This window comes from Bufo bufo, chromosome 2 (assembly GCF_905171765.1).
Source record: "Bufo bufo chromosome 2, aBufBuf1.1, whole genome shotgun sequence".
Taxonomy (NCBI): domain Eukaryota; kingdom Metazoa; phylum Chordata; class Amphibia; order Anura; family Bufonidae; genus Bufo; species Bufo bufo.
In genome coordinates, this window is record NC_053390.1 from 466212780 (window position 1) to 466227255 (window position 14476).

The 14476-nt window shown below is 44.9% G+C and overlaps 1 protein-coding gene across 2 annotated transcripts in view; it reads left to right on the top strand.

The window, feature by feature from the left end:
- The window catches only part of UPF1 (UPF1 RNA helicase and ATPase), a 119377-nt gene that overhangs the window by 42707 nt on the left and 62194 nt on the right, over positions 1–14476 (top strand). For both annotated transcript variants that reach the window (XM_040417665.1, XM_040417666.1), the window contains exons 8-13: positions 2423–2521; positions 2947–3055; positions 3881–4040; positions 5276–5394; positions 9881–10045; positions 11952–12066. In XM_040417665.1, the coding sequence (XP_040273599.1) occupies positions 2423–2521; positions 2947–3055; positions 3881–4040; positions 5276–5394; positions 9881–10045; positions 11952–12066 (767 nt within the window). The remainder of the gene's footprint in view (positions 1–2422; positions 2522–2946; positions 3056–3880; positions 4041–5275; positions 5395–9880; positions 10046–11951; positions 12067–14476) is intronic.

The following is a 14476-nucleotide window of genomic DNA, read 5'->3' on the forward strand; positions in this document are numbered from 1 at the left end:
CCTAGCGATCGACGCTTTCTCCCTGCACTGGGACCTTGCATATGCCTTCCCCCCGTTCCTATTAATCCCAAGGGTTCTACAAAAAATCAGGGACAGAGCCAGAGTTATCCTGGTCACCCCGTACTGGCCCAAGAGAAGCTGGTTCTCGATTCTAACCAAGCTCTCCCCACAGGAAGCATTTATTCTCCCAAGGAGAAAAGATATCCTGATCCAGGGGCCGGTTCTCCATCCTCATCCGGAAATCTTCAAACTCTCAGCCTGGATCCTGAGTCCAACCTCCTGAGACAGAGAGGTCTCTCTGAGGGTGTTATATCTACCTTGAAGGCCAGCAGAAAAAAGGTGACTAACGCCATTTATTTTAAGATCTGGAAAAGATTCTGCACCTGGTCAGGCGACGAGGCCCCAGACCAAACCAGACCAAACCAGACCAAATATACAGAAAATTCTGGATTTCCTTCAAAAGGGACTAGAGTTAGGGTTAAGTCCTTCCACCCTGAGAGTCCAGGTCTCAGCGCTTAGTGCCTATTTCGATTCCGAATTAGCCAGCCATAGATGGATCCAAAGATTCCTGAGGTCCGCAGCCAGACTAAGACCATCTCTCAGATCAAAGGTGCCTACCTGGAACTTAAACATTGTCCTTAGAGGACTCACAGGTCCACCCTACGAACCCGTGGACGCATGTTCCTTGAAGAATCTTTCTCAGAAGGTGGCTTTTCTTATAGCCATAACATCGGCAAAAAGACTGAGTGAGATCCAGGCATTGTCAATAAGACAACTATATCTCACAATACAGGAGGATCGTATTACCTTGAGGTTAGACCCGACATTTTTGCCAAAGGTAGTAACAGACTTCCATAGAAACCAGGAGATCATTCTTCCCTCCTTTTGTGTGAATCCTAAAAATCCTGGAGAGGAACGTTTCCATACCCTGGACGTCAAACAAACAGTACTAAAATACCTAGAGGTCACTAGAGACCTGAGGAAGGTGGACAACTTACTAGTGCTCTTCTGTGGTAAAAATAAGGGGAAGGCAGCTTCCAGATCTACCATTGCCCGATGGGTAAAACAGACTATTACAGACTGTTACAAGATCGAGGGCATCAATTGTCCAGAAGTCATCCGGGCTCACTCCACAAGAGCTATATCTGCCTCTTTCGCTGAAAGGGCAGGCGCTTCCCTAGATCAAATATGCCGGGCTGCAACTTGGTCTAATGTAAACACCTTCATTAAACATTATAGGCTTGACTTATCCAGGTCTTCCGACCTCGCATTTGGTCGCAAGGTCCTACAGGCCGTTGCCCCACCCTAAGACGTATATAATCTGTTATGTCTCTCTGGGCCATCATGGTGGTGAAGTGGAAAGCCGGAATTAGACTTACCGGTAATTCATTTTCCACGAATCCACCATGACGGCATGATATCCCGCCCTATATATATATATATAAAAGGAAATTTTTTTTTTTCCAATGACTTGGTATGAGTTAATACCAAGGAAAAAAAACACAAAAAAAAACACTTGGAGTTGTTTCACTCGTAACCGGTGGTTGTAGCACTATAATCTGGAACTCACTGGTGAATGGTGGTGGGAGGGGTCCTTTTAAACCTATCTCTGTTCCTGCCCCTACAGAGGTCAGGGGTCAATCTCTCTGGGCCATCATGGTGGATTCGTGGAAAATGAATTACCGGTAAGTCTAATTCCGGCTTTTGTAATCCTTCTAGTTGCAGCAATTTATTCTTATTATTTTCTGGAGTAAATCCAGGTTTAATGTATTCTAGTATTGCCCATTTTATTTCATTCCATTTATATTAAATGGGCAATACTAGAATACATTAAACCTGGATTTACTCCAGAAAATAATAAGAATTAATTGCTGCAACATGAAACTAGATGGATTACAAAAATGGAAACATTAAAACCAAAAGGGTTGAATGACATCTGTAATTTTAAAGTATAATGAGCCACAGTGGTCACGGGGCCTTGACTTTTCTGGGACAGCATAAGTGGAGCTGGCACAGGTGAGGTTTTTTTCTTTTTAAATGAAGTGCAGGTTAGGAGCATTTGGCTAGGTCTACACGACAACATTTGTCGCGTGACAGGGCACAACTACACTGCAACATTTGTAGTGCAACATTTTGTTGCACTAATGTCGCGTGACAATTTTTATAATGGCAGTCTGTGGTGATCTCAAATGGATTTTCTGTGACTGTTGCGTCGCAGTCACAGCGCGACACTATAGCCTGCCATTATAAAAATTGTCGGGCGACATTAGTGCAACAAAATGTCGCGTGACAAATGTCGTCATGTAGACATAGCCTTAAGGTTGTCTGCTTCCAGGCCCCTTTTTCTAATATCCTGGTTGTTTTCTTGTTTCACAACTATATCAAAATATTCATTTCTTTTTTATTTATTTTTATCTTTCAGATATGCGTTTAATGCAAGGAGACGAAATATGCTTGAGATACAAAGGTGACCTTGCACCTTTGTGGAAAGGAATTGGACATGTGATTAAGGTCCCTGACAGTATCCTTCCATAGCCATCATTGAATGTGCCTTTTAAACCTGGTATATCTGAAAACCTCAACCACTTTTATTTCAACTTTTGATCAGAGGCGAGAAAAAATGCATTTATACCACAAACCTGCTCTGTGCCTTAATTGTCTATTCTTAAGTGCTATAAAAATAAGGCAAAATGCTTTATAAATTTGCCCAAACCCCCATTTACATGTTGTAGTAGTTTGTGGTCTGTACAATTCTAGGGTGTGCTCCTTTGATACTTGTGTAAAGTAAGTAAACTCCTTGGTGTGGCTTTCATTCCACATGTTTTTGTCCCCTCATTCACTTTATTATCTATATGAATTCCTAAGTGGATCTTGTCTAGTCTACTTTGGGTGTTGCGTCTAAAACATCTTGCTAAAGCTGTTATAAGACTTAACAGAACTTTTTAGACTATGGTGATGAAATTGCCATAGAGCTGAGAAGCAGCGTCGGTGCTCCGGTGGAAGTTACTCACAATTTCCAAGTGGATTTTGTATGGAAGTCAACATCATTTGATCGGTATGTAATTTACCATAGACATCTCACAAAACTATCTGGAAGTGCAAGTTGTAAGCAGGGTTAAAAATACATTGAAAATGTATAGCATACCTCTCCAGTACTCTTGAATCCTAAAGCCAATGCCTTGCTAAACTGTGAAATCGAAATATGAAAAGTCCTGTGAGGGCTGTAGAGATGCATCTCCTATTAATAACTTAGGCTACTTTCACACTTGCGTTTTGGTTTCCGTTTGTGAGATTCGTTTCAGGGCTCTCACCAGTGGACCAAAACGGATCAGTTTGGACTCTGAATGGATAAGGATCCGTTCAGAATGCATCAGTTTGCCTCCGTTCCGCCTCCATTCCGCTCTGGAGGCGGACACCAATACGCTGCTTGCAGTGTTTTGGTTTTCACCTGACGATGCGGAGGCAAACCTATTCGTCCTGACACACAATATAAGTCAATGGGGACGGATCCGTTTTTCGCTGACACAATTTGGCACAATAGAAAACTGATCCGTCCCCTATTGACTTTCAATGGTTTTCTAGACGGATCCGTCTTGGCTATGTTAAAGATGATACAAACCAATCCGTTCTGAACGGATGCAGACGGTTGTATTATCTGAACGGATCTGTCTGTGCAGATCCATGACAGATCCGCACCAAACGCGAGTGTGAAAGTAGCCTTATCTCACACTTCAGTATTTGATATCATAGATGTATTCTCTGCAGACAAAGTACATCCGAAGTTCCTGTAAAATGAAATGTTCTCTTCTACTTTGTACACAGAATTGAAGCACGTTCCCCTTGTTTCTTCTGAGTTTGTTTTTGATTTACTTTTATGTAGGATGCAGAGTGCGTTGAAAACTTTTGCAGTAGATGAGACTTCAGTTTCTGGTTACATTTATCACAAACTTCTGGGTCATGAGGTGGAAGATGTAATTATAAAATGTCAGCTTCCCAAGAGGTTCACTGCACAGGGACTTCCAGATCTCAACCATTCACAGGTAAGTGAAGAAAATTGACCAACTGTTCTCAGGATATTTTAGGTTGGGCAGTTTTGTACATGTTGCCAACCTATATCGTCCATATTTTCTGTTACCAATTAAAACCAAATAGTGAAAACTATTTTTTTTTTCTATTCTGCTATTTTCTGACATAACCTGTAGAAATTTATTTTATTTTCATCTTTTGTCCATGTTATGGGGCAGCAATCTTGCCAGAGCTGTTAACAGCATTTGGAGAATGTGTTTTACACTAGCTGCCAGGGTCATAGATACGTTAGACATGCCCCTTTACTGGTGAGTCCCAGTTGGGCTAAGTTCAGATGCACCAAATTGTGCCATATTTTGCCCCCTTTTATTTTGGTAATGCATATTGTGACATGAAAATGAAAAATAACCTAACCAAAAAATTCTTACAAAATGTTTAACTTGCTTTTAAACAAAATGTAATTTCCTGATGACACATTTACTTTGGAAAAAAAAAAAAAATCACTCATGACATGTTGGTTTTAGTAAATACTTGTATTCCACATTAAATTACCATTCTGGAGCATTTATTATGACTGTGCTGTTCCTTTGCTATTCCTGTTAGAAGCTTATGGATACATTGCCTGTTGGGCGTGTCCCTGCACAGTCAGACACTGTTCAATCATTGTCGCAATGTCAGACTGTACAGGGACACAGCCCCAGCTGCTAAAGCCCAGGTGGACCTATTGCACACTGTTGGCCATTTGTTCATTAACTTTTGGTAGGAATAACAGATGAATGGTACACCATAGTCATAAGAATAGCTGTGCCAGGATTTTTACATAGAAATGCAAGTCGTTAATAAAACGGGTATGTCCATAGAGGTGACAGATTTTCCATGAAGCTCTTTGTATCATGTGTATATATAGAGATTTCCCTCTGTCTGGCGGATAACTGCAGTTTTATCCAATGGCATTGCTGATCAAATAAAAAAATAAAATTGTGTTCCACATTGACTCAGAAATGGCTTAAGTTCTGAGATTCTCTAAAGACGTTTGAAATTGATGGTCAGTCCCAATCAGGGCACAATGTCTGGTACTGGCTGTGAATGTGATGATCTTTCATATCCTAAGCATAGACCTTCATTTTTAAGTCATGGGAAAACTTTCAGCCCACCTTTCCAGCAATGTCATTTATCATATAAAGTTCTTATGAATCATTACCTTGTTTTATTTGATCCCATTAACGTTTACACTTCCTGGATATGCTAGGTTTACGCAGTGAAGACCGTTCTTCAACGACCTCTAAGTCTCATTCAGGGGCCGCCTGGGACTGGAAAAACTGTAACTTCTGCAACAATTGTGTATCATCTTGCTAGACAAGGAAATGGGTAAGTAGCTCCCTAAATAGAAAACATTAGAAAACGTCAATAGTTAAGTCAAGGCAAAAAAAAGCATTGGATCTCATTTGTCAAAACTGTCCGACACTAAAGTTAGCCTTACAAAGCAGTGCTCTCATTTCTTCATTTGTAAAAATGGAAAACAATTGAAAGGATTTTCCAAGATTTTTATGGTAATGCCTGTGCTCTGGGTAGGTCATCAGTATCTGTAGGGATCCAGGACCTCCGCCAATCAGCTGTTTGAGAAGGCCGGTAAGTGTCGCTGTCATCTTGCAGTTTTATACTATACATTGTATTGTGGCTGTGCTTGGTATCTCACTCAGTCCCATTCACTTATATGGGGTTGAGTTGCTCCTAGGCCATGTGACCGATGAACGTGATGTCACTTGGCCTAGGGAAAGCTGCAGTGCTCACGGGACCACCAGTGCTTTCTCAAACAGTTGATGGGCGGGAGTCGGACCCCCACCGATCAGATGCTGATCAGTATAAAAATCTTGGAAGACCCCTTTAAAGTTTATACTGAATTTGGTTGCTGCAGTCAACAAGGGCTATAACTGTTAGGCAGTTCCAATATACTTTTCTCTTAAAGGGCCCTCTAGTTGAGAAAATCATAGGAAATTCTGAGTTAATTTAGAGGCTGCTCTTCAGGATTTCCGTCTGAGGGAGGAGCAGCTACAAATACAGGTGAAACTCGAAAAATTATAATAGCGTGCAAAAGTCCATTTATTTCAGTAATGGAATTGCATTAATGCAGCTTAAAATTAAAGTTTTGTGAAATGTTCAGTATAGAGTTGTTGCGATACCAAATTTTTGATTCGGTTTCGATACCATGAAAAAGTATTGCGATACTCGATACCATTCGATACCACGCGAAAAAAATAAACAAAAAAAGCCACGTGCATTCCTCATTTTTAAAAATGGCGAATCGCGCAGTTTTTATTTTATTTTTTCTGTTCCGGCATTCACCACCTAGATTTTTTTTTTATATTTTAATAGTTTGGACTTTTCTGACGTGGCGATGTAATATGTTTATTTATATATTTTATATGTGAAATTGGGAAAAGGGGGGTGATTTATACTTCATATTTTAGTGTTTTTTTTTTTTTCACTTTTTATTTAATAACTATTTCCCCCCTTAGGGGCTAGAACCTGGGATCTTTCATCCCTTTTCCTATTCACCCTGATAGATCTCTATCAGGGTGAATAGGACTCCACACTGTCCCTGCTGCTCTGTGCTTTGTGCACACAGCATCAGGGATGTTACCATGGCAACCAGGTCTTCTGTAGCGTCCTGGCTGCCATGGTAACCGATCGGAGCCCCAGGCTTACACAGCTGGGGCTCCGATCAGAAGCTGCCACTGCACCACCAATGAGGGGGAGTGGAGAGGTCCCTGTGGCCACTGCCACCAATGATTTTAATACTGGAGGGTTGAGAGGGGCCGGCGCACTGTGCCACCAATGATTTTAATGGGATGGGGGGATTGAGGGGGGGGGCACACTGCACCACCAATGATTTTACCCCTTTATACAGGAGGCGGGTACTAGCAGATCAGCGGCAGTTAACTGCCGCTGATCGCAGCTCCCTGTCAGGGGCAGGGTGCCGGCAATGCGATTCTGCTGCCGGCACCCGCCTCCTGTATGTGTAAAGACTGACTACTGTATATGAGTCCAGACTTTCACTATTAGGCCACACAGAGCGGCGCCCAGCGATGTCTCAGCACTCACCATTTAGTCCTGGGCGCCGCTCCGTTCGCCCGCAGTGCCCCATTACTGTCTCCTCTCCTGCTCCACATGCTGCTGATTACTATCGGAGCGATGGGAGGAGACATCAGCTTCACTAGTGGGCGTTCCTTCTCCCTGGCTGTAGCGCTGTCCAATCGCAGCGCAGGGAAAAGGAACGCCCACTAGTGAAGCTGATGTCTCCTCCCATCGCTCCGATAGTAATCCTATCATTGGTGGCGCAGTGCGCCCGCCCCTCCTCCGCCCCTCTCTTCTCATTGCCGCCCCTCCTCCACCCCCTCTCTTCTCATTGCCGCCCCTCCTCCACCCCCTCTCTTCTCATTGCCGCCCCTACTCCGCCCCTCTCTTCTCATTGCCGCCCCTCCTCCGCCCCTCTCTTCTCATTGGTGGCAGCGGCAGCAGCACAGGGGGAGGGAGGACAGCTTCCTTCTCCCCGTGCTGCTGAGAGAGAACATGAGCGCGCCGATAGCAGCGCGCTCATGTTCAGAGATACTAGACTGCGCAGAAGCGCAGCCCAGTATCGAAAAAACGGAAATCCCGGTATCGTATCGATACCGGGACAAAAGTATCGATTGGGTATCGAAATTTCGATACCCGCAACAACCCTAGTTCAGTAATCTAGGCTCAGTGTCGCACTCTAGTCAGCTAATTAATCAATATCCCCTGAGCAAAGGGTACCTGAGATTCTGACTTTGGGGTTTCATAAGCTATAAGCCATAATCGTCTAAATTATAACAAAGGCTTGAAATATCTCGCTTTGCATGTAATGACTCTCTCTCATATGTTTCACTTTTTAAGTTGCATTACTGAAATAAATGAACTTTGCACAATATTCGAAATTTTCGAGTTTCACCTGTAGTGTTTCTCATTCTGGTGGACCTGACCTGTCCTGTATTACACTGACAGTACACAATAATACAGAATTTCCGATCTGGTAGTGCTGCAGAGAGATTGAACACTTAGGCCTCATGCACACGACCGTTTTTCGGGTCCGCATCTGAGCCGCAGTTTTTGCAGCTCAGGTGCGGACCCATTCACTTCAATGGGGCTGCAAAAGATGAGGACAGCACTCCGTGTGCTGTCCGCATCCGTTGCTCCGTTCCGTGGCCCCACTAAAAAAATATAACATGTCCTATTCTTGTCTGCGCTTTGCGGACAAGAATAGGCATTTATATTGATGGCTGTCCGTGCCATTCCGCAAATTGCGGAATGCGCATGGACGCCATCCGTGTTTTGCGGATCCGCGATTTGGGGACTGCAAAACACACCACGGTCGTGTGCATGAGGCCTTAAAGCGGTTGTCCAAAGGAGCTGGGGATGGTCTACAAGTAAAGGGCATCTTTCACAGTACCTGTGAAACTGGCCAGCCTGTTACATGTGTGCTTGGCAGCTGAAGGCATCTGTCTTGGTCCCATGTTCATATGTGACCACGTTGCGAAGGAAAAACATATTTTAATATATTCAAATTAGCCTCTAGGAGCAATGGGGGTGTTGCCATTACACTTTGAAGCTCTATGCTGTATGAAACTGCTGCCCCCTCTCCACTTTGACAGCGCCGGGCAGTGAAAACATCACAGTCTGACCTTGTCAAAGTGCAGAGGGTGCAGCAGTTGCAGACAGAGAAGAGCCTCTAACTGTCCCATAGACATACAGCAGCAGACAGGAGAGAAGGGAGACATCATGTGCACGTGCCGTCTCCTCGTACAGCTGATCAGTGTGGGTGCTGGGTGTCGGACCCCACCGATCTGATATTGATGACCTAACCTGAGGATAGGACAACGCTTTTAGGCCCCTTGCAGACGAGCGTTCCTTCCGCAGCGAGTCCGCTCCCGGCCTGGCCTCCCAGCGCTGCCGGGGGTCACGTAGCATTATATTGATTTATTATGCAATGTAACCCTTACAGTTCTGGAATGTATTGGATAACACTGGCAGCATTATGCCAGTGTTATCCAATACATTCCAGAACTGTAAGGGTTACATAGCACTATTTTGATTTATGATGCTATGTCCCCCCCCCCCCTCCTGCAGCGCTGGGAGGTCAGGCTGGGTGCTGCGATGCAGACTCGCTGTGGGAGAAACACTCGTCTGCAAGGGCCCTTAAGGTATAGACTTGATTTATATTGCACCAGCAGTTGATCTAGCTGTACTATCCAAGGCAAACACACAAAGTGATTATATTAAATATTGTCTAAAGTCTACAATTTAAAAAAAAGGATAGTGCCTCCCAGTCACTATAGTTTAAATTCTAAAGGCCCTTTTACATAGGCAGAGGATTGTGGCAATTATCAGAAGCAAGCGATAATTGCCCCATGTAAAGATCCTGCTGATCACCCCCGATACAAGAAGCAAACATTTACTTTGTGAGGCATCTCTTCTGAAATAATCAGCACATATTGCTAAGTAAACAGGGTCGTGGTGCTGGAAAACAATAAACCTTCATGGGGAAAAGTGATTGCAGTAGTGATGGTTTGTCCCCACACAGTTGATTGCTCGATGTAAATGCCGCTCTCACCTCTTTTCAAAGATCAGACCATTATCGGGAACATTTGGTTTGTTTCCAATAGTTGTCTGGGCTTCAGCCTGTGTCAGAGGTCCTTAAATGCATTGAGTTATTAAAATGTTTTACGGATTCATTTTTTAATATCTGAAATAATCAGTAACTTAGAAAAGGTTGTCAGTAATGTCTAGTCTGTTTTTGAATATAAAGCTAATAAATGTCTTTTGTATGCATGCATAGCCCGGTCTTGGTGTGTGCTCCAAGCAATATTGCTGTAGATCAACTCACTGAGAAAATACACCAAACGGGACTCAAAGTTGTTCGTCTCTGTGCAAAGAGCCGTGAAGCCATTGATTCTCCAGTTTCTTTCTTGGCACTGCACAATCAGATCCGCAACATGGAAAGGTATGATGTTTTTCTCAAATGCAAAAAAAAGAAGCACGTGTGTGTGGTGTATTATGTTTGTATTTGAGTATTACTGTTGAAAACCATGAAGTATCATTGTAAACACTGACCAAGCTGTTTACTGAGGTATTCTCCACAAGATCAAGAAGAATTGCTTCTAGAGTGTCATAAGGACCAAATCGCAGCATACAATGCCCACAGCTGTGTAGTGTCTCTGCACAGTAGTATGTGTATTAGTATGCCATACATACCGGTATTTAAAATTGCTTTTAAAGGGGTTGTCCCATGAAAAGTGTTCTAGTTTTCAAACCAGCACTTGGATCTGAATACTTTTGTAATTTCATGTAATCAAAAATTTAGCATAGCCACTGAGCTATCAAATAAAATTTATCTGTATAACGCCACCTGCTTTGTTCTTTATTTCTTTGTCCAACTCACTGCGATGGCCGCACATGCTCCGTTTCCTCTTTCCACTGCCTCCTGAGCTGTGATGCGGAGAGCTGCAGCAGTATGGTCACACCCCTTGTGCTGCAGAAGAAGACACTCCCCTTCAAATCATAGCATGTACTTTAAGATGTCAGATTTTTATTTTTTATATTAATCATGGGATAACTCCTTTTAAAGGGGTTGTCTCATCATAGACAATGGGTGCATATCGCTAGGGTATGCTCCCATTGTCTTATAGGTGCTGGGACCTGTACCTATATCGAGAGCTGAGCCCCGCAAGGCTGGAGGACTGCGGTTCGGCCACCACCAAGCCAGCTCCCCATAGAAGTTAATGGGAGTGCACCGCGCATGACTGGCCACCGCTCCCATTCACTTCTATGGGCTCGACAGAAATAGCCCAGCCAGTGCTCAGCTATTTTCACCAGCCCCATAGAAAGTGAATGAAGCGCGGCTGCGCAGTGCGCCCTCCTTCACTTTCGGGGCTCCGTTCTCGATATAGGTGCGGGTCCGAGCAGTGGGACCCGCACTTGTAAGACAATTGAGGCGTATCCTAGCGATATGCCTCTATTGTCTGTCATGAGACAACTCCTTTAAAGGGATTCTCTCATCTTTTTACCCTAAAGAGATGCGGACATGCACGGCTAGATCGCCGCTAGCATGTCTGCAATATACCTGTCCTATAGGGCTGTGTGCTTTTATGGACTGTAAAAAATGATTTTATATACATGTAAATCAGTGTTCCTTCCCTGTGCTGGCATCAGCCTCAGGGAAGGAAATGCGCATCGCGAGATTACAGCGATCTGACTTCCTGAGCAAGGAGGAGATTCGGAGGACGCAGGCGGTGCTGGACTCCAGAACGGTTAGTGCATCCCCTTGGGCTCCTTACCTGGCTGATTTACATATATATAAAATCATTTTTTACACTCCATAAAACCACACAGAGCTATGGGACAGGTATATTGCGGACATGCTAGCGGCGATCTAACCTTGCATGTCCGCAGCTCTATAGGCTAAAAAGAGATGACAGACTCCCTTTAATGCCGTCTGGTCCAGGTATTTCCTCAGTTTATCATTCCCATAACTTGTATTAATGCTTCCCCCTTTTTTTTTTTTCTCTTTCCAGCTTAATGCTTTGGAGCTCTATACTGCATGTATAAATTATATTTAATTGTACATGTTTGGCCAATGTTGCGTTTGTTTTAAAGGGGTTGTCCTGAATTTTACAAGTGGTGGTCTATCCTCAGGCTCTGGTGGGGTTTCTACACTCTGCACCTGAGCTACACTGCTGCGTCCACTAGTGGATGATGCTATGGTGTGCCAGTGCTACTCTGCAACAGCTGATAGGCGGGGTGACCGACCCCTGCCAATCATACATACATAGTCCATCACTAGTACAATTCTGGACATGTACAGATTGCAGTTCTATTTTTATTAATACCAATCTAATCTTTATTTTTAGTATGCCAGAACTTCAGAAATTGCAGCAATTGAAAGATGAGACAGGAGAACTGTCATCGGCTGATGAGAAACGATACAGAGCTCTTAAAAGAACAGCAGAACGAGAATTACTTATGGTACTGATAAATTAACAGTTGTATCAAAATGAAAAATAACTGACCTTTTAGGCTTTGTTCATACATAGTGGAAATTTTTGTTTATTTTGTGTCTGAATTTGAGTGCAGAAAATCCAAAGTGTATTACACTGCAGAATCATTAATTGCTGGCAGCAGAGCATGATAAGACGGCACAATCTGCTGCCGGCCAACAATGGTTTTGTAGCCTGTTTAAAAAAAACGCCCCATACCCGCTCATTGGATAATCGGCTGCACTTCAACACAGGCAGATCATCGCTAACGAGCGTTACTACACTTTTTACTCAGCCAGAGTAATACAGGCCATATAGTGAGTTCTACAGCAAATTTCCATGACAATCTGCATGTAAAACATACAGAATTTGCAGCAAAGTTCACCTTTTTTCTTGTTCTATGTGAAAGTGGCTTTCTAGTTTGCAATGAATGTTCAGCAGCGAGATCTGCATGAGAAAAATCCACTACTGCGCTGTCTGCCCAGATTATTAATGAGGGTGATGATGGTCATAATGCAGCTGAGGAGCACAGTTGCATCGGTTGCTGAGGGTTCATTGGGTACATTCACATGCTGGCACATAATTTCTGTGTTGCAGTGTGACTAAACCCTTGAGTAAAATCCATATTTGTTTATTTTCCATTAAGATATAACTCCTATATGCAGCTAATAAACTGTGCACCCCAAAAGGGGAAAACTATTACATAGCTAATGTTTATTAACCAATAGGAAATCTGTAAACTCCACTCATCCTGCCTGATACTGTCTAGCATACACTTCCAGGAACCGTTTCTTAATTATTATAATCAATATTTCTAGCCCATTCCATTGGGGAACACAGACCATGGGTATAGCTTAGGTTATTAGTAGGATGAGACACTATGCAAATAGTAAAAAACAGCTCCTCCTCCACTGGCTATACCCCCATGCTCCAACAGGAGGACCTCAGTTTTAGCTTGGTGTCGGATAAGGAGGTGACACTCCTGCTACTGCAGGGTTGTCCCTGTAATTTTTCTCTTCTCCTGTTTTTTTTTTTTTTTCAATAGAGGTCGCATGGTGCGTCCCTGGTCTCAGAGTGGAGCAAGCGCCGGGGTCGAATGGCCGTCCCCGGCTACCTCCCTTTCCCCCCAGAAGGCAAGTGGAACCGGGCTCGACCTGCAGCGCCGGTGGCCTACCAGATCTGGGGTCACCTACTCCTGCCCTCTATCCAGTGCACTGCCACTCCTTGTGCCAGACGACTGAAGAGGTGACCCCATGCTTGTCCGGAACGGAGGGTGAAGACTGCAGGATTCAGATAAGTAACGTCGGTTCTCCTGCAAACTCCCCCTCCCCCCTGTGCTCACACTGACACGGTTCTTTAAGGGCTTACCTGTGAATCTGGGGGGGGGCGCTGGTTGAGAGAGTGGAGGGTGTCCTTGTCCCCTGCATCTCGGCTGTGGGCGCAATCCTTTCGCAGCTGGGGTCTCCCGCGTGCAAATTTTCGTGTGATTATTTCCCACGATTTTTTCGCGCCTTCTGTGACGCGACCGAGGGGCGGAGCCTATCGCGTCATCTCCGCCGCTTCCGCTTTGCCTTCAGCGCTTCTTCACTCTTGGCTCTGCTCCAGCTCCTATCTGGTCACGGTAGGACAGATAGTGTTCGCAAACTGTAGGAGACCCTGACTCCGGGAGTGCTGCCATCATGCCACGACCTGGGGCCCCACAAAAATCAAAAGCGGCACCTCTGGTCCCACTGGGATCCTGTAAGGTCTGCTGCTTGCCACTGTCGTTTACAGGCTCCTGTGACTCTTGCCTAGCCTCTGGACAGGATCTTGCTCCTCCACTTCCTCCAAACCAGCCCAGTCCCTCCTCCGCCCCTTCTGAGCCCTCCTGGGCCTCTGCCATAGCTAGGGCAGACTTGGCCTGTGGTTAGCACCACTCCACCTCCCGGTGTCCCCCACAGAGGACGCTCGACCACTAAGAGGCAGCGTACGCAGCAGCATCCTTCCTCGGATGACTCTGCTCCCCCCCCCCCCCCCCCCCCCCCCCCCTCGCCTGGAGGCGTGTTCAGCCTCTCCCTCTCGCAGGGATTGCAGGTCTGAAGGGGAAAGATCCGGCTCGGATGAGGACACAGAGCCCGTAACCCTCACCTAAGCTCTCCACCATGGTGGCAGACTTGGTCACGGCGGTGCGTGACACCTTTGACATACAGGGGGAACCTCCTTCTACTAGTAGCCAGGAATTCCCCCTCTTCCACTCCAGAAAACCGGAGGCAGTCACATTCCCAATTCATGGCGAGTTCGCCAAGGTCCTTTCTAAGCCTTGGGAACGCCCTAATCACAGTTTTTCTGCTACAAGGCGCATGGATACTCTGTATCCTTTCCCGGCAGATAACGTGCAGCAGTGGTCTTCTCCTCCTAAG